At 41.7% G+C, this 20,942-nt stretch overlaps 1 protein-coding gene across 2 annotated transcripts in view; it reads right to left on the minus strand.

Annotated features, from left to right (window-relative positions):
* Positions 1-20,942, minus strand: part of SERINC5 (serine incorporator 5) — a 92,726-nt gene that overhangs the window by 5,058 nt on the left and 66,726 nt on the right. For both annotated transcript variants that reach the window (XM_069492151.1, XM_069492152.1), the window contains exons 6-11: positions 15,950-16,161; positions 14,030-14,125; positions 11,011-11,137; positions 4,993-5,059; positions 1,984-2,023; positions 1,111-1,255 (exon numbers count right to left, since the gene is read on the minus strand). In XM_069492151.1, the coding sequence (XP_069348252.1) occupies positions 1,111-1,255; positions 1,984-2,023; positions 4,993-5,059; positions 11,011-11,137; positions 14,030-14,125; positions 15,950-16,161 (687 nt within the window). The remainder of the gene's footprint in view (positions 1-1,110; positions 1,256-1,983; positions 2,024-4,992; positions 5,060-11,010; positions 11,138-14,029; positions 14,126-15,949; positions 16,162-20,942) is intronic.

Raw genomic sequence — 20,942 nt, forward strand, 5'->3', positions numbered from 1 at the left:
AGCTCCCTCCAGCCAATGAAGTCTTTCCCAATCACTGTGTTGAGACTGCCACCCCCACCATCCCACCCCGCTGGGTATTCCTCCTTCCCCTTCCTCATTTTATGTTTCTCCCCAGGACTCACCACCAACTGACACGCTGTATTTGATTCGAGTCACGGTCTGTCTCTCTCGCTAGACTATAAGCCCTGCCACCTACAACAGTGAGGCACATAGAAGCCACTTTGCACACATATTGAATGAATGAATAAAGGAAGGCACAGTGGGTCTAAATGGCTAAGCCTAACTTATCACGCAAATTGTGATACAACTCAAACTTTGGATCTGTAGAAAAAGTATAAACCTTTGTGTAGTGACAGGGAAAGCCAGGCCCATCATGCACTGCCAAGTTAAAAAAAAAAAAAAAACTTCAAGAGGGAAAACATGTGCAATGTCATTTATGTTACGAAAAATTCCACAGGCTTGTAAATGCATAGAAAAGGAATGAAAGGATACAACACCGTAGCAGTGGTTATCTGAATATGTGTGGAGGTGTCAGTTTGTCACTTTTCATAATTCCACATTGGTTCATTTTGTAAAAAAAAGATGTTTCAAACTTTGTAATGAAAATGTAGAAAAAATGGGAAAAGAGACACACAAAATTGAAGTAGGGGGGAAAAAAAGGGATATTTTCTCTTTCTTAGAAGCACATGATTGCTTAGGAATTCCACATTTTTGCTCCATTACTATTACTATGTTTTCCAGAGTGCCCATATAGAGCTCACCTTCCATTTGCTTAAAGTTGCAGTAACCATCACCAATTTCCAGGGTTAAAAACATGCTAATCAACTGTTAAGAACTCAGAACTGAGATAAGATTGAGTTCATTCCAGGAGATTTGCTGAGTGTCACAGCATTTATTTATTTATTTTAGAGATGGGGGTCTTACTATGTTGCCCAGGCTGGTCTCAAACCTCAAACTCCGGGCCTCAAGCGATCCTCCCACCTCAGCCTCCCAAGTCTCTGGGATTATAGGTGTGAGCCACCGCACCCAGCCTGTTTTAGCACTTTAAAGAAGGGTACTCTTAACTTCAAGACTGCCCCTTCAAAAATGTCTCAGCAAAGGGCCACTCACTTGAACCAGCTGGTGATGGTCATCATCACATAGAGGGAAGCCAAGAAGAACACGAAGTGGAAGTAGGAATAGTTATAGACGGTGCCTCTCTTCTCGTCGTAAATGACTCTTGGTCCCTCCTTTACCTGCTGCTGCTCTTCAGTGTCTGTGGATCACAGAGGAACCCAAGTTCAACAAGTGAACGCACGTAAACTTGACCGTTTAGCAAAGCCACACTCACCAATTCAATCTCAGGGGCTGTTGAATAGAAAAGATGTCAAAAAGCCACTTGTACCCTCAGGCAACTTAAATCTATGCCATGGGCACAAAACCCCATCCTATCCCAGCAACTTCTGTAATAGGATAAGTTACCTAATGTCACATTTATTTTAACAGAGCAGAAGAGAGCCCTAAAAGACATAAAACTTATTATAAACCTAGCAGAAAGTGAGAGTGGACCAAGAATTCTCAAGCTCTTGGAATCCTCTAATCCAAGAAGGAAAGTAAGTTGAAGGAAAGAAATGGTCCCCAAATAAGGTGACACCTTATTTTGAGGACCCTGTGGTATTTTCCAAATTATTCCTTAAAAAAAACTGTACATTTGCTTCTTCTAGACCTCACTATATAATTTGCTTCTCTAAATCTCACTGTATAATTTAACTTAAATATGAGCCAAAATATAGACTGACTCTCCTTGCCAGCATACCAACACAAACAAACAAAACCCTGCTGCCCCTGAAGAAGAATGTGAAAAGTATATAAACAGTAAACCAGTTTTGGAATAAAAATTTTTCCTTACTATTCAACTTATTTGTGTCTGAATCCGAACTGCCTACAGACTAGAGCGCAGGCCTGCAGGGCCACACAGATGCAAAGAGCAAGTGCTCTGCTTACCGTCGCCACTGGGATCAAAGCAAAAACAGCACCGAGCTATCTGTGAAAGCAAAAGAGACAAAGTCAGGCAGCTTATTTTCTATTCCCTCCCTCCACACCAGAAAGGCACAAGGGGCCGCCTTCCTGCCAAACCTTCCCCGACTGGAGCCACATCCCACGCCCTGAACTGTACACTTTATTCCTTCAGGAGGTTTTGACTAAGCATCTCTTCTTTCCCAGATGTGCTGGGTGCTGGTGACAGGAAATACCATGGATGGAGATGTGCCATCAGTCCCCTTCAAAGGACCTGGAGCTCACTCCTGGGAACAGAGCCTCCAGGCGTCAGCCCCTTTACTCTTCCTGGGTAACCCCCATTGAATGGCTGATGACAGTAGCGGGATAAAGGCCCAGCCACTCTGACCCCCTGGGGACAACTCTGCCCCACAAGCTCTGGCGCATCCCCTGCGAGGAGGGAGGCTTTGTCCCTGCTCGGCCCTTCAGCTTCACTTTCTACCCAATTTTGCCTCCTTCGCCCTCCTCCCTTCGTGCCTTCCACATACACTGATTCCTAATAAATATCCTGCCCGACCAGCTCTGCCTGGGTGTCCGCTTCTGCAGAACTCAGCGTGGACCACACAACGAACACAACAAGGGCCCGCTCCCCTGGCACTCCCTCCGTCCCAGGGCTTTGCTCCACATGCTACTTCATGAAATCCTCTTCCACCCGCGAGGCTGGGATTACTATCCTGTCTACAGTTGAGGAAACAGAGGTCAGGCAGGCTAAATAATCGGCCAAAGTCACCAAAGTAGCTTAGTGACAGAGGGGGACACACCAATGCAGGAATGCAGACTCTGAGGTCCACGATTCACAACCGGTGACACACGGTATCTAGGATATGGTGAAGCCCACAGAGCCCGAGATGGTGAAGCTAACGAATGCGGAAGCAGGAGGCCTGCCCACATTCCCTATGAAAACCAGCTGCTGCGCCAGCCATGGACAGGGATGGACCGGATGCCTTTGAAGCATCTTTGGTACCTTTCGAATTTCATTTCATTATTTCTTGCCTACTCGAAACAGTGAACTTAATTTTTAAAAATCAGGTTATGAAAAATTAGTTTATGATTCCAGAAGGACTCTGGTAAACACAGTAAGAAAAGTACCACGTACCAAGACAGTCTGGGAAGTACTTGGTCCTCAGCACTTTCTGACTCAAAACATCTGAACTGCAAAGAGCAGAGAGCCCGGGACGAGGATATGGCAGCTGAGCCCTCGACCCATGTGTACCTCAAGGCCAAGCCCCTGTTTCCCTGCTTGTCGGGGACACCTGCAATAGAGGTTTTGGCCCTGACAGTACCTTGGGCCAAGTGGCACAGTCAAAAAATCACAAATTAATTCGGTGGGCCCAAGATATGGTATGCTGGGGTCCCAGTTCCTTTGAAGCTTAAGTTGCCACAAGAAACTATAACTCTCCCTTGCAAAGTTATATCCTGTGGAACGTGATGCAGGAGAGCAAAGCGACTTCCACCCCGCATACTCTCCAGTTCAGAAGGAAACACTTGGAGGTTTTTCCTTGGACTGAGAAGAAAAACATCCTCTCTTAAATCTAACTTAGTGACTTGCTTTTCTCTGAGCTTGAACTCTGTACACAATAGGGACATTGAAATTGTAGCCGTCCAACCTCAGCAGGTGGTCACCCAGTCAGTGGTGAGAACAAAGGCCTGCCTTCTAGAGACCATTCCCTTCTGCATAACAGGCGGTAACGTATTCAAACTCAGCACAGTTTTCCCCTTGAAGCGACAGAAAGAGCTGGTGAATGACGCTGGCAGACTGACAAACTTTCATAATGGTTCCCTATCTCCAGGTCAGGTGCGGAAGACCATCCCCCGACACCCAGCTGCAGAGCAAACTGCTCATATCTGGACAGATACCAGGGTCCTTCCATCCAGAGAAAGCTATTAGGATGCAGCCGGTGGCCGGACGCCACACCAGGTCAGCAGCAAAGGCCAGGGCACAGTCCCCAAGCCCCAGGGCAGCCGTGGTCAGGAACACAGACTCTGGGGCTCAAGTGTATGATCTCTATCCTGGCAAACTGAAACCTGCAAGGTTTAAATGATTTAACTTTTCTGTTTTTCTCCTCTTTAAAACAGAGATAATAGCCCCTCACTGGGTTTTGATGGGGATTAAATGAAGTCACATGTGAAGAACCTAGAAGCGTGCCAGCACATGGCGAGTGCTGTAAGTCTTGGCCATCATTGGAACCCCTGGTTCTTTCCATTTTTGGGTCAGGGCTGTGGCTTTTCCTGGCCGCCTCCATGGGATTAGACCTTTCTCACCTTGGAAGATGGTCCATTGAGAGCCCCAGAAAGACTTTTGCACAATCAACACAATAACAGACATTTCATTGACCAACAGGCATCAGCTGAACATCCCAATTCTTTGGATGTGCAGGTGAAGGGCCTCACAAAGAAATGAAACCAATGCATTTATCATTCACAATTCTTTACCCTGAGAAACGCCCGCCTGATGAAACTGACACACAGTTAAACGAATTAATGTACCTACACTGTTCAGCACGGCATCTGGCACACGGCAGATACACTCCCCTCCCGTCCTGCCTTTCTCTCTTCCTTCTGAACAGCTGTTACATAATCTCACAGTCATGCCATGTATGGAGGGCATGGACAGGTACAAAACAGATGAATAGACTAGAAATAAACCCACCCACACTCTGTTATGACAGAGGAAGAGAGCAGGGTGGCAGCCTGACAAGGTCACCTCTGGCAGGGAGTGGGCAGCAGGATGCCACACAATAGGCCAGCTTTGCTGGAGGAAAAATCAAGAACCAACTGATTCATTTTAATCCCACAGTACACACAGGAAAACATTTCTTTTTTGATACCAAAACTTTCTTTCTTGAGCAGAAAAACAGGATCATGGAGTGCAGACCGATAAAGACACAAACACAAAAGGTCCTGCTGTGAAATGGGTCTCTTGAAATGAAGCAGGACAAGAAAAGGAAATGAACTTACTTCCAGTTCGGGAGCTGCGTAGCGCCCCTGCAGGGCATCAGAACTTGATCTTGTTGTGGATGTCAAACTAAGAAACAAACAAAAGTCAGCAGGGCTTACGTGCTATATCACATGGACTAAGGGGACAGCTGGGTGGCCAGTGCTCCAATGAGAGGCTCACTGTAACCTACAGTTCAGGCTGACTGAATAAAAGCAGTCTATTTTAATATCCCACTTTATTCCCAAACTGGCTGGCTGATTCTATAGTTGATGCCCTTTTACATGGATTGCATTAGATCATTTTATGCAAAGAGAAGTTTTTAGGTAGCAAAGTAAGATGGGTTTTGGTCCCACACCTTGGTTTTCAGTATTGGTTTTTGCCTCTCCTCCCTCAAATACCGTAATGATAGTCTCATTTCACTTTATCTTTCCCTCCCTGTGAGGAGATCAAAAGCGATGAGAGAGCCCAGAGATGGCAACAGAAAGCAGGGGCACGAAAGCAAAGGTCACGGTTATTTGCTGCGACAGCCTATGGCACCACAAGGTTTTCTGTTTGGAAATTTAACATAGAGTAGCTGTCAGTGTGATTAAGAAGAAAAAAAAAAAAAAAAAGAAATCTTCCTGTCATTATCCCCATACCTAGAGAGGTAAAATGTTAGAAAATTTGGCTTACGGGGTAAAAGAATATATTTTTCCTAAAAACAAAAACATGGCAACATTTTAAGCAAGTAGAAATATATAAAAATCTTAGGGTTGCAGCTAACTTTATAGATGCATTTAGCAAATATGTATTGGAAGGCTACTACGTGTCAGGCCTGTTCTAAGCACCGGGATTCACCGGTGAGAGGGTGGCAACCCCGCCCTCATGCAGCCTCTGGGCTTCCTGGACAGGCCAGGGAGTGCTGGTGCTCAAGAAGCTGGTCTGCTAGTGGGCATTCATCCCAACCAAATGAACCTCGGGGGGGGCAACACTGCCTTCTCTGTGTGTTCTCATCTACTTTCCCAGGGAGGGATGAGATCAATGAGATGCCCAAAAATGATAAGAAGCCTGCCTTACAAAGAGGTCCACTGGGATCCAGGCACATCTCTTCCCTTGTGGTCCGGCTCAAGTACAATAATATCACTTTCATTTTGGCTTTGAACTGACGGATGCTAATCTAGGCCCTTCCCGACTGTGAGCCTGGTCAGAGGGATGACAGCAACATTTCCCAGTGGCTGTGTCCCCAAGGAACACATATGTGCTGCTGCATTTAAGAGCAGCCCACACTTTGTGAATACGAGTTATGATTCAGTAGAATATATACCGGGGAAAACATTTTTCCGTAAGGAAAACTATTAACTTTTAGTTTTAAGAAGAGATCAGTATCTGAAATTTTCATCTGAAAGATGGCATTCATTCTTTAAAATAGAGTTAGAATAAATATTCCATTTTATAAATTCTTTGGACTAAAATGGTTTCCGAAAAACAAAGTTTTTGATTCTCCTTCCTTTTCTACTTCACCTCACCGTCAAAGAGCACTAAAATGGGGAAGGTTTTGTTTTTATTTCTAAAACTATCTACATTCAGTTCATCATTAGTGCCACGTGACTTCTACAAATAGATGTTATCCTAAATTAAGGTCTTTATTCAATCATAGCCTTTCCCCATGAAACACTCTTGGAATTATCAAGAAAAGATTGTTTTTATAAACTCTTTAAGCCTAGGAAATTCTCATTGTCTGCATTCAGGCTATTACTACAAAGACCCATCTGTTTGGTCAGCACAGCACAAACTGCTAGAAAACGACACCTGGGTTAACTATAACTTCTCTTCTGGGCTAAAGTATGTGTGACTTTAACTCAGAACTTCCCACAGGGGCAGGGGGAGACTAACAGCATTGGGTTGGGACGATGCTTTATCATATGGAGAATATCTAACACACCGCAGTGTGTTTACTGTTTCTGGCCCCCTCCCACAAAATGCCAGCAATGTCTTGCAGTCACTGTGACAGCAAAAAAAAAAAAAAAAAAAAAAAAAAAGCTTCTCCCTTCCTCCACCTGAATCACTGCAGCGTCCAGAACTCCTTCTGTATTGGCAGAATAGTGCACAAGTCAGGTGCCACTCAGCACCTGCAGTTGCTTTTGGAGCTCTGCTGGATCACAGAAAATCTCTAAAGAACATGTACAAACTTCCCCGTTAGACATAACAGATTCTGCTTCTCTGACAAGCTTACAGGGCAAGCACTTAATAGATCTCATGACTATTTCCAGCCTTACTGTGATGAAGCTCAATCATGTTCCCACTGTGCTATATAATCAGCGACTCACAGCCCCAAAGAAGACCCAAGTTCTGTGTGAGTAGGGGTGGGGGCTGGGGGGCACACACCACGCTACGGATACGGAGCCATGGAGATTTCTAGCTGGCAGGTCAGGCAGGGGCAGGATTGCCAAAGTGAGGATACAAACCTCCCCATTACATTTTTTCCCTTAAAGCAGCAGGCCCAGAACATACCAAAACAATGAATATCCCTCCTTGATTTTCCAATTTTTCTCAGTTTAAGCCAATCTTCTCTGCAACAGCATCGTAACAACCTTGTAGCTATTTCCACGTGGCCTGCCGTGCAGCTGCGAATATCCCATTTTGAACTAGGGAGCTGTCTGGCATTTAGTAAAGATTCGTAGTTTTTCTAATTTTATATTCAAAAAGATATTTTCAAAGATAGTTTAAACATTAAGATTTTTTTCTCTTAAGCATAGCTAAAAGTGAAATAGCCAGGAAACATTTTATAGCACAAATGCCTCCTAATAATATAATCATGCAAGTCATCCAGCTTATCTTTTGCCCAAGAGAAGGACAGACATTACGCCAAGCCATTTCAGGAAAAAGAGAGAGAAAGAGAGAGAGAGAGATTATCCACTGTCTCCCTAAATACTCCAGCAAAGGAAACTGAAGGAAAGGTTTCCTGGAAGGAAGTAGAGAGTGACAGGAATAGGCTCCAAGCCTCTGTTTCCTCATCTGCATTAATACAGTGATGAGACTGGACCTGATCAATTCCAGGATCCTGCCCAGCCTGACAGTTTGAGCTTGAAGATAGCAGAATAATAATTTCAAACAAAATCTGCAGACTAAGGAGGGAATTAAGGAACAGCTGGCGGAAGCCAGGGCTCTCTGCAGCAAGGATCCAGGACTAAAGAGGAGTGGATGGATGGGGCCTATAGAAAGAGCCATCAGGGAACCGCCACAGCGGCCAAGGTGAGGGCCTACAAGGGGCCTGAGCTGTGACGCTCCTTCACAGCAATCATTCCTGGGTGCAACCGAACGAGTCCCTGGAGAAAAGGCAGCCCCAGTCCGAAAGCCAGGGGCCAGGTTTTGGCTGAGCCCTTCTCCTGAGCCAAGACAGCAAGGAGTGGAATATATTCCTAGTGAGTAACCCAGCAGTAGGACTCCGGACACAGACGGTCCCCAAAGAAATAAGTGTTTGATGAGCAGGGAGGAAAGCAGAGCAAGTCTTCCAGCTTTCTATAACCTTACAGAAAGTGGAAGTTGCTGGTTTCTTCTCCCTCTAATCCACATACTACCTATAGTCTCTGGTTGCCTACAATTTCTATCAAGAATTCTAGAAATTCCTGCAATCATGCTCAAATGTTAGTTCCTGCCCAGACAACGAGGCCTCTTTTTGCAACATCCTCCATGCCTCTGAGTCAGGAAGGAAAATGTAAATTCTAAGAAGTGAAGATTTGAAAAACCCCTAATTGGGCAGGCTCCCACCTCTAGCAGCATTCCTTTCCTCCCAGGCCCTCCTAAGCCTGAATTCATGTTCTCCTGGAGCTGCAGTGGGTAATTACAGAAAACATCAATCACACCGACCCCTGACAGGTTAACTCGGAGGAGGCATAAACTGCCCGTCCCCACGGAGTTGAGTTCCTGCTCGTGGATTACAGGAGCACCCCACGGAACAAGCTGGTATTCCTCATGTCCACTTTGCGCAAGCTGCTGTTTTATGTCTCCTCATCCCATCCAGCACTACAGTTTTATAGTTTAATTAATAGCATTCAATAACAACATTTGTTGCTGGCATTTAGACAGATTTTAGGTAGCAGCTGTCCGCTTTGAAAATTGACATCTTTTGGGAATTTGAGACTAGCCCTTGCCAGCCTCCACTACGGTGCCTCGATTCTGAGAGAGACAACATTTTATTTATCATCTCTCACTCAAGGGCAGACTTAAGGGTGGCTAAAAAGTGAATCTTCACACCTACTAGAAACTGAAAATCTCAGAGGGCGAAAAGTCCATGTTGTAAAATAACTCCACGTGCGGTAATTCTACACAACACACTAAGTAGAATTTTTGCCATCTTTTCTATTGATGAGTTTATGGCAAATCCAAACTATTTTATCAGAGGGGAAAACTTTTTCTTTTTCATATGTTGTTAGGCACCCAGCAACCCACAAAACCATGATTTTAGTCTGTCAAATACCTTCATTGTTTTTTTTTCTAATAATAAAAAAGTGAAGAAAAGAAATGCTAGCTCACTGTAAAAAAATATATTTTTTTAAATAATAAAAAGAAGAGGAAAAAAGTTATCCGTAATGCCACTGCTATTACAAGTTTGGTTTATTTTCTTTCAGGATTTTTTCTCTATATATAGACACAATTATATTTTATTTTTAAAATGTAATAATTCTATATATACAGTTTAGTAACCTCTTTTCTCCTCACCTGATTTACAAACACATGCCAATACAGAAAATAACTAAGCGACAAGTCGTGAAATTAGCTGACGTTGCTGCCATTTCTCTCCCAAAGCCCAACATTAACAGATGCAGGAAGGAAAACATATTCAAGAAAGGAAGAACTATGGATCAGGATTCAAAACCTCGGCTTTACAGCTTTACTGAAAATGTTCATTGACTTGGGCCTGAATCCCATTCACTGCTTCCTATGTTATAGGTACTCAGTGAACAGTTTATGGAATTAATACAAATGAAAGGCCAGAAAGTGGTCACCATGGTCCCTTCTGTTACAACAAGAAGACTGTCACTGTTATAGACAGATTGAGAATCAATGTATGCAACCATCACCTTAACAACCACCTAAAACACAAGCAAGCATTTCACAGCTTGATGCATAACTCTGAGCAAATAGACTCTCAAAGGTCTGTGTCCTTGTTGGTCCCTTTCTAACAGTAGGAACTGTTAAAAGCTAAAAGAGAAAATACCAACATACTGGGAAAGACATTGTATTTATATAAGCTATCACCGACAGGATTGCTTAGTTTCATCTTTTAAAAGGAAGATTACAATGTGCCTATGACAAGTTGAATTTTTTATACTGAAACATAACAAACAAAATGTAAACAAAGAAGTAAAGGCTAAATGTGAAAAGGTTACTGTCAAAGGGAAGCTTAATTATCAGTGAAAAATATGCCCAGAATAGGTAACTAACCATTTCTATCCTTCACTTTTTTCCTTCTAGCAATCTTTAAACTTTTTAAAGGTGATGTGACCCCCACCATACTGAAATACAGCCCGTTTATACATCATCACACCTACTTTTGAAGAAGCTGACTCGAACTACTTAACAATAGCATTGTGGGTTTTAGCAGAAAAAGGACATTTCCTGTCTTTCCTGTACCATGCACAGAATGACATTTGTAGCACTTTGCATTCTTTCCATCAACAACAGAACTAATGCTATTTCCTTTAGATCAGAAAACTGCCAGGACATTCTGCCACGTACTATCTCTTCCTCCCTTTGGGCTCCCATGCCCTCCATAATACTGTAGCAACCACTTCTCAACCATCTTTTAAAGGCGTTAGGCAGTGGAGCTGCAGCATACCGTATTTTTATGTTATTTACCCCATATAATACAAGTAAGGTAAATGAAGTTCAAACATCAAGAGTTCATGCTTTGATACTACCTTTTTACTTTTAGCTATTTTCCTGCTTCCTCAGGTGGTATTTGTTTTGTTATCTCACAACTGCTGAAACTTATTTAAATTCTTTTCCTGTAATTGTAAAGTCTGCAAAAATGACCGTAAGTGACTCTCCAGACTTACCATGAATACAAGATGCATCCGATCAAGAGACCAGTACCCAGCACAGTCACCAAGGTTTCATCTCTGTACAGGTCTTGACCAAAGCTGGGCACACAGATGGTAACATTCTTCCCATGCTCATCTAGAACTTGTAAAGAAAAAACAAAGTAATCACAGTCAAATTAGAAAAGTCTATTTTAACTCACAGAACCATTCATTTTGGGAAAACGCAGGTAGCTTTGGTGTTCCTCCTTAGAACAATGAACATTTACCACCGGAAACTTCTACTCTCTAGTCTCCTTGCATACAGACTGGACTTTTGCTATTTCAAAGAACCAGACTCCCATGTCACCACAACACACTTGGAACAAGACCCTCAGATTCCAGCTCAGCGCATTGATTTTGTATCCTGACACTTCACTGAATTCATTTATCAAGTCCAGGAGTTTTTTGGTGGAGTCTTTACGGTTTTCTAGATGTAACATCAAATTATCAGTGAACAGAGATAATTTGACTTCTTCCTTTCCAATTGGGATGCCTTTTATTTCTTTCCTTTGCCTGACTGCTCTGGCTAGAACTTCTATCTTCAAAAGGAGAGGTGTGATAGTGGACATCCTTGTCTTGCTCATTTTTAGAGGGAAGGCTTTCAACTTTTCCCCATTCAGTGTGATGTTGGCTGTGGGTCTGTCGCATATGGCCTTTATTACTTTGACGTATGTTCCTTCTATGCTTAGTTTGTTAAGGGTTTTTATCATGAAAGGATGCTAGGTTTTACCAGATACTTTTTCTGCATTTATTGAGATGATCATATGGTTTTTGGTCTTCATTCTATTTATGTAATGAATCATATTGATTTGCCTATGTTGAACCATCCTACCATCTCTGGGATAAAACCTACTTGATTATGATATATCATCTTTTTGATGTGCTGTTAGCTAGGATTTTGTTGAGAATTTTTACATCTATGTTCATCAGGGATATTGGTGTAGTTTTCTTTTTCTGTTGTGTCCTTGTCTGGTTTCAGTATCAAGGTGATACTGGCCTCATAGAATGAGTTAGGGAGAGTGCCTTCCTCTCTGATTTTTGGAACAGTTTCAGGAGGATTGATAGTAGTTCTTTTTTGTATATTTGGTAGAATTCGGCTGTGACTCCATCTGGTCCTGGGCTTTTTTTTTTTTTTGTTGGGAAATTTTTTTATTACTGATTCAATCTTGCTACTCATTATTGGTCTGTTCAGGATCTCTATTTCTTCCTGGTTCAATCTTGGGAGGTTGTACATTTCTAGGAATTTTTCCATTTCCTCTAGGCTTTCTAGTTTGTGAGTATATAGATGTTTACACTAGCGTCTGATGATCTGATGATCTTTTGTATTTCTGTGGTATTAGCGCTGTGATGTCTTCTTTTTCATTTTGATTTTGCTTATTTGGATCTTCTCTCTTCTTGGTGAGTCTAGCTAGCAGTTTACCAATTGTTTATCTTTTCAAAGAACCAACTTTTCATTTCGTTGTTCCTTTGTATTTTTTTTAAGTCTGTATTTCATTTAGTTCTGCTCCGATCTTTGTTATTTCTATTCTTCTGCTAGCTTTGGATTTGGTTTGTTCTGGTTTTTCTAGTTCCTTGAGGTGTGATGTTAGGTTGTTAATTTGTGCTGTTTCTACTTTTATTGCTGTAGGTATTTAATGCTATAAATGTCCCTGATTCTACCGTGACTTAAGTAATCTTTATTGTTAGGCTAATGAAAAATGTTTTTTTTTTTTTTAAAAAGTAGTATCACCTGAAATTAAAAATAAAGTTTTTTATGTTTTTAATTGATACCTGCCTTTAAAAAAATACTGTAAACAAAAATTTCACTCCGTTAAAACCAGAAATTCATATATAAACAGTCATAAAAGAAAGTCTTAGGCTGGGTGTGGTGGCTCACGCCTGTAATCCTAGCTCTCTGGGAGGCTGAGGTGGGAGGATCGCTCGAGGTCACGAGTTCGAGACCAGCCTGAGCAAGAGACAGACCCCCGTCTCTACTGAAAAAAAAAAATAGAAAGAAATTATCTGGACAACTAAAAATATATAGAAAAAATTAGCTGGGCATGGTGGCGCATGCCTGTAGTCCCAGCTACTCGGGAGGCTGAGGCAGAAGGATTGCTTGAGCCCAGGAGTTTGAGGTTGCTGTGAGCTAGGCTGACACCATGGCACTCTAGCCTGGGCAACAGAGTGACATTCTGTGTCAGAGAGAAAAAAAAAAATCATCATTGCATTAGCTTTCCAAATTCAATAGGAAAAAAACTTTAATTTTTAGAGCCTAAATTTATTTAATTTGATTTATACAAGCTCAAATATTCCCAAGCATACACACATTTATATATGCTTATGTGTATCTATACATGTGCATGCACATCTACTTACATATATATGTATCACAAAAGTGATAAAGAGAGAAGGTAAGTAGCTTTGTGTACGTTACTAAAGCGGCAGAATCAGGCTATAAACCCAGGCAGTCCGACTTCAAAGCTCATGTTCTAATCGGTGTGTTCTGTGGTCTGTGTATATAAATGTCATTTAAGGTGAGCAATTCAAGGCCAGACAGGCAGTAAAGGGTGGACCTGGGCTCAGATCCTGCCCCCTGCTTCCCACTCCCCCATGTGCTTTCCACTCTCTCCATAACTTTATTACAGTCAGAAAAATGACCACCTGAAGAAAAGGAAATTAATAACCAAAACAAAGAATAACAAAATAATAAACAAAAACAAAATAAAGCAAAACAAAAATGTTCCTGGAAAACACAGAACAGCAAAGTACAGATGGGGCCTAAAAACAAACTCAACAGCCCCCCTTCACTCATGTCTTCCCTACACACCACAAAGACTCAAAAGAAGGAATTTCCATTTTCCTAGCCCAAGTTAAAGACTTTTTATCATGAAAAAGTCTAGATCATCATCTCTACTGTGATTTATTACATCTCTAATATTTAAACAGCAGCTCACTCACTACTCCACGCATGAAAATATCCACACCACACACACGTCCCCTAACAAGGCTGGCTTACCTACGTCTACAGGTTTGCTGGACAGGGCTGAGAAAGTGAGGTAGGTGACATAGCAGCTTATGAGCCCTGACTGCAGGAGCCCTGAGTGCGGCTGCCCTGGAAAACGAGGAGAGAAACACTGAAGGCAGGTTTTACATTTGAACGGTAACAAAGCATATGCCTCAAAAAACAGATACCTCCTCCCACAACAGTCCTCAAATTTGAGTGTCCACCATTAAAGGAAAGAAAAGAGGTACATGTCAGATATCACTAAAAAGGTATTAAAGGGAGGGAGTCATACACTGGGCCTAAGATGGCTATTTTCAGAGATGCCGACTTCTCTACCAACACCTTATCAAACCTACGGCTGTACTTAAACATACCAGCTAGTGTTCCTGAGGTTCATAACATTAATTCTTAAATCACAAAATCAGGAAAACATTTACCATCATGATTTATCAGACCACTTAGCTTAGTGGGTTAAATGGTAAGACAGATTTCACAGGGCATATGTTCTAGATTCTACAAGGTCATCGGACACAGTCCATAACAAGGTAAAAAGCTCTTATCTGTCAATGGACAAAAAAACCTTTGGGAACACTGATGAAATACAAGAGCTGGTCCAGGCTATTAGGAAGGCCATGGGGTTCAGCATTCATTGGGAGAAAAGCATGCAAGTTACAATGTTTAAATTAAACTAAGAGTTTGGATTGTTCAGAGTAACCAGGATGTGACAGGGGACTTCTCTTTCTTTGGTGAAATTTTCAACCACCTGTAGACATGAAAGGATTTAGTTTCACCCAGGTTTCCCTCTGGTCAAATTTGTTTCCAGAATTATCATTATTAATTATAATTACCAATAAGGGTATAGAAATAGACCCTTTTGATGTTGCTCTTTGGCATGGGACTAAAACATACCTTAGCAACTAATGGCATTAAACCAAATATTTAAAAATATTATGGCTATTTCAAAAGATTAGATTGAACTCAAAGATTTTAATCTAAAAACCAATAGTTTGCTTTAGGAATTCTTAAGTGATCAATTAAAGGGATTGGGAAAATAATATTCTCAATTTCATAATGGACTTGAAATTTTTAGTACAGAAAATCTTTTAAATTATTTGCTATTAGTTGCCTTTTAAAACCACTGTTTTAGAAAGGATTCAAGGGGGCTATGAATTTATTGGCTATGTTTTCCTTTTCCTACCTAGAAACCTGAATATCAGTGCATTTTCATCACCTATACAATAAGATATCTACAAGAAACATCAGATAAGGGACATGCTCTCTATAATCCCAAGGACAGCATACTGCCTAAAGACATCAAGAGCAGCTGATAAATCACTGTTCACACATATACTTTCTAAAGCACTTTCATATCCCATTGTCTTCCTTTTGTCTTTGAAAGAACCATGAGCAAGGCCAGGCTCCTGTGTTGCTGTTGACTTCAGTGAGGAAGAACCTGGGAGTGAGGAAGGCTGGCTCAGCGGGCCAGCTACTCTCTGAGCCAGGATCAGATTTCCTGCTTCCTGACTCCTAGACCACAATGTCCACAGGCTTGAGTGAAAGATGACCCTGGAAACAACTCCTTTGGAGCCCTCTCATTCAAGTTTTATACAGAGATTATAGGCAAGCTCATAAACACTAAGCTTGACATACACTGAGGGCATTTCACATTTAAAGGCTCTATGTGGCACATTATTTAATAAAGGCACAATCTCCCTATTCACTGCCTTCATAAGTTCAAGTCTTTGATGTATGTTTTGGCAATCACACCCAGCCCAAGCGTGGGCTATGAGGGGACCGAAGCCCACCTTTCCAATTGCAGACCTATCCACGGTGAATTAAGAAATGATCCCAGTTTCCAAAATATCCATTGGGTTTGCTCAAAGACACTTACAAAAAATATAAATAGGAAAGAGTAGGAAAAAACATGCTTACGCTCTTGCACCCAGGGTGAGATGGCTACTACAGAGATGAGCAGACAGAGGCCTCCATTGACTCCCAGGAGAATTTTGTTTTCCACGCAGCCGTCTGTTTGTGTATAGAAAACTGCCATCAAAACCAAGCCTCCAGTGGCAATGGAATACATGACGAGCGTCACCAGGGCCAGAGAGGCGTACCACAGCTTGTTACTGGCTGTGCCTGCAGTCCTGTTTCTCCAGGAAGTGGGAAAGAGGGACAGGAGAGGAGACAAGTCAGTGAAGCCCACCATTTGGGACAACGTTTACCATCCCTCAGGCAGTGACGGATGCTGTCGGGCCCCAGGGCTCAGGCCGGCGTCACCCAGCTGCCCGGAAGACACATGGTTTTACCAGTGTTTATGCTCCGACAAAGCTAGAAGGTCTGGTAAATATGCAAACTTCTTGGTTCAGGCTTAGAATTTTCTCTAAACATGGAGAGAACTCCATTTTCTGACTCAAACATATTCATTAACTAAAATGAATACTGTCAACCCAAATAAGAGACTGAGGCAAGAGTCTCCATCAAAGGAGGTTTACTGAGCCAGAGTTTGAGGTCATGCCCAAGAAAACATTAGTCACAGAATTGTCTGTGCCCTGTGCTCCAGGCTCAGTATTTATACATTTCTTTAAAGGGGAGAAGGCAGGCAGGAAAAGGGGCGTAGGTGGTGAGCATTCCTGTGATTTGAATTAATGCCAAGTAAACCTAAGTTATCCATAAGATAAACATTCAAAAAGGGAGCAAAGGAAGAGTTAATTATGTGAAGTCTCAGCATAGGCAGAGGAGAGGAATGATAGATCTCATCCTGTCTTTGTTGTGCACCTGGGAAAAGAAGCTTGTAATTGACATTATCAGTGTAAAATTTAACAAACTTCAGATACAGTTGATAAGTCCTTGTTTATGGGAGGATATGCATCTTGAAAGGGTTAGGGGCCAGCAAAGAGTTAACTTATGAGCGATTTGCGAGGGCAGCCGCAGGGAGGTGCAGAGTGGAGGTGCACGAGGCCTCTCATAGGGGTCTGGCTGCTGTATAGAGCTTTGACAGCTATCTGTTGGGTAAAAGGACAGCACTGCTGCCTGACTCGGTCTCCAGGCTTAACTTTCCCTTTGGCACATAACGAGTTTCGCTGGTCCTGAGGCCTTTTACTTTCCTTTCCAATATCTACGGACTGTATTCTAGCTTCTCCATTCTGAATGTGAACTACCCTGCGACAGTTTCGGGCAGTATCAAGAAGCTCTTCACTGGGGTTCTGTGTTCGCTACAAACGCAGAGCCCAGGAGTGCTGAGAGCGAGTGCTGAGAGCGGCCCTTGCTGGTGCCCACCTTGTCCTTAGGGGGAAGGGAATTGACTTCACTCAGAACCAGACGGGCTGGCCTGAGCCCTTTTCTTCGTGGACTGAAAAGGGCGACCCGCGACAGTACTACTTCTCCAAAATAACATCAGGAAATATTAAAGGAAAATTTGAAATTTTAAAAAAAAGTTAAACAATCAAGAGGAGTAAGTTCTGGTGATCTGCTGTACGGTACGGTGATGACGGTTAACAGCGGGTCTTGTATATTACAAAATAGCTAGAAGAGGGGCTTGGGAATGTTCTTACCACAGAGAAATGATAAATGCATGAGGTAATGAATACGCCAACTACCCCGATGTGAACATTATACAACATGCATGTACCAAAAAGTCAAACTGTACTCCATAAATATGTACAATTATGATGTGTCAATTAAAAAATAAAAAGAACAAAAAAGTGGAGAATAAAAACATTCAGGAAAAGAGTAATGGGATACATGATAAAGAAACTAAAGTGAAGGATTAAAGTGCTTTCATTAATATTAATAAAGGGATAGGAGAATAAGTGGTTTAAATCTATAGAAATTGTTCAGAACAAAGGAAAGAGTGTTCCTAAATGCTAAATGAAGAGGACAGAACAGCACTAGGGAGAATGGATTGAAAGAATCGCTATCCTCTGCCTTATGATTAAATTGCTCTTTATAACCACATTCTCCCAAACCTTCCTTCGCAGAGAAAGCAACTTGCTTAATGTCTTCACAAAACTGGAAAGGGTTCAAGCAACCCAGCTAAAATGTTTTAATGATGAAAAAGTTACTGCAGCCAGAGCCTGAGAAAATAGGGAGGAAAGGCCAAAATGATAATGACCATCGTATTCCTGAAACCGAGCCAGGCACTCCAGTGACCTCGGAATATTCTAACATAAAAGGTACACTAAGGAAATGAGAGAAAATGAGATTTTAAAGGGGGTTGGGGGTGGAAATCTAAGAGCCAAATAATAATTGATGACAGGAGACAGCATGAATTATATATAAAAAGGTAAACACTGCTGACTGTTGTGTGGGTGGGAGGGGACCAATTTTTTCTTTACTAGTCTTTTCAGTTATGTTATTAGTATGCAAATGACTTTCTTATAGTTGATTTATATTTATAGTTTCAAAGGGTTGTATTATCCAACTGCTAATGTCCCCACCTGGAGGTCTAATCAGCATCTCAAACTGAGCACAGGCAGGCTCTGTAACTTCTGTGTTCACACCTCCACCCCTCCATCCTCGAACCCCTTCTTATACAATCTTCCCAACCTCAGAAAACAGCAAGTCTATTTTTTCCAATTGTTGGGGGGGAAAGGGATTTTTTTTAAAAAAAGAGGAACTGTAGTCACCATCCACTCTCTCTGCTGCTCTCCTTTCTCCCACCCACTTCTACCCAGAGCCATCTTCAGAATATACCAGAATCTAACTACTGCTACCACCTAGTTCCAAGCTACCCCTCTCTCCCCTGGATTATCTCCCACTGGCCCCCTTACTTGTACCTCTGACCCCCACTAATCTTTCCTCCGTCTAAAACATAGATTGTATTTCTCCCTTTTCAAAACCCCCTGGTGCCCTCTCAGGTCACTTAAAAACCAAAGCCTTTACACGGCCCCCCCAAACCCTTTGTATTGTTATTTCAATTTTGATACAGCACAAACACTTCAAACCACAATATTTGAGTTAGAAGGGAAAAAACATGTCAAACATTTAGTCTAACCACATCATTTTACAGCGTGAGAACTGAAGTCGCAGAGGCCAAGTCACGTGCCCCACGGTGCAAGCTAGAGCATGAGGGACACTGGAATCTGCGTTTTCCCAGTTTCCAGGCCACGGCCTTTCTATCCTACTGCTTTTGGGATCTTCTCCTTCTCAAGAAGTTTATAAAGAGAGAAAAGAAAGAAAAAGAGATGAAAAGTACTTTAGTGCTCATAGTTCCACCAAGCATATTTTCTAGACTTGTAAACAAGAGTCTCTGATAAAAAACACAGTAAAAAAAAAACTATAAAATTAGATAAATTGAAAGAAAAATAATATTAGTGAGCTTCCTGGCTTATTCTTAATTTTACACAGACAAACCAAATATAAATATTTTGACAAAGGGGATTTTTGTTGGGATATAGGCCTCAAAGTCTGGATAATAACAATATTATTTGTTGCAAAGCTCTTAAGTCATTCATATTGAGTAGTTTCGAGGAAGTTTTTAAAGCAACCAAAACTCTTCTAAAATGCCTGTTAAAACTTGGCATCAATAATTAGTCCCAGCAAATGGCTTCAAAATCAAAACATTAAAGTCAAGGAGAAGTAGCACAAGTATTCTCAAGAGAACATACAGTTTAATGGGCAAATCAGGCACTCAGTATCAAAGATGTTAATATTTTACCATGAAGTTCCCTATTTGAAATATACTTGTGAAAATATAAGGATGATGTATTTCTTCCCTAATAAAAAAATTCAGAGTGAAAGTACATTAAAAATTATCATGGAGGCCAGGCACAGTGGCTCATGCCTATAATCTCAGTGCTTTGGGAGGCCAAGGCAGGAGGCTGCTTGAGGCCGGGAGTTCAAGACCAGACTTGGCAACACAGTGAGACCCTGTTTCTATAAAAAATAAAAAAAGAGGCCGGGCGCGGTGGCTCACGCCTGTAATCCCAGCACTCTGGGAGGCCGAGGCAGGTGGATCGCTCGAGGTCAGGAGTTCGAGACCAGCCTGAGCAAGAGCGAGACCCCGTCTCTACTAAAAATAGAAAGAAATTATCTGGCCAACTAAAATATATATAGAAAAAAAAAAAAATTAGCCGGGCATGGTGGCACATGCCTGTAGTCCCAGCTACTCGGGAGGCTGAGGCAGTAGGATCACTTAAGCCCAGGAGTTTGAGGTTGCTGTGAGCTAGGCTGACGCCATGGCACTCACTCTAGCCCGGGCAACAAAGCAAGACTCTGTCTCAAAAAAAATAAAAAAATAAAAAAAGAATTGCCAGGCACAATGGTGCACACCTATAATCCCAGCTGCTCGGGAGGCTGAGGCAGGAGGATCGCTTAAGCTCAGGAGTTTGAGGCTGCAGTGAGCTCTGGTCATGCCACTACACTCCAGCATGGCCAACAAAGCAAGATATTATCTCAAAAATAAATAAATAAACAAATAAAATAAATCATGGAAAGAATGAAAAAATTAAAATTCATTTCTAACCTATTGTGGGTATTTCTTCTATACAAGTGAGAAAATAGGGTAACTTAAAACTATAGTCACCCGTTTGGCTTATCTTTAAGAAAACTCTGCTGCCTCAAAATAAGATCTAGTAGAGGCATAAATTACTAGGTTTCAAGGATGACTCAAAAAGCAGAAGTTGTATAATTTATATAAAAGTATAGTTCAAACTTGGAAATCTGTATACATGTAGAGATTAAGACAAAAAAATACTAAAACACATATGGAGTGCCACTTGTATGACTATTCAATGTTTTATAAATCTTTTAAAAACTCGTCATATTTGGCTGTGCTTAATCCAATATTTACCAAATAATAAAATGACTAACACTATCCTTTCACTCATTCATACCAACAACTACAACTGCATCTCATGATTTGCTCTTTAAAACCCCCCAAAAAACAACTACCAAGCTGAAGAACAGATTCACAATAAAAAGTACT

Source organism: Eulemur rufifrons, chromosome 17 (assembly GCF_041146395.1).
Source record: "Eulemur rufifrons isolate Redbay chromosome 17, OSU_ERuf_1, whole genome shotgun sequence".
Lineage (NCBI taxonomy): Eukaryota > Metazoa > Chordata > Mammalia > Primates > Lemuridae > Eulemur > Eulemur rufifrons.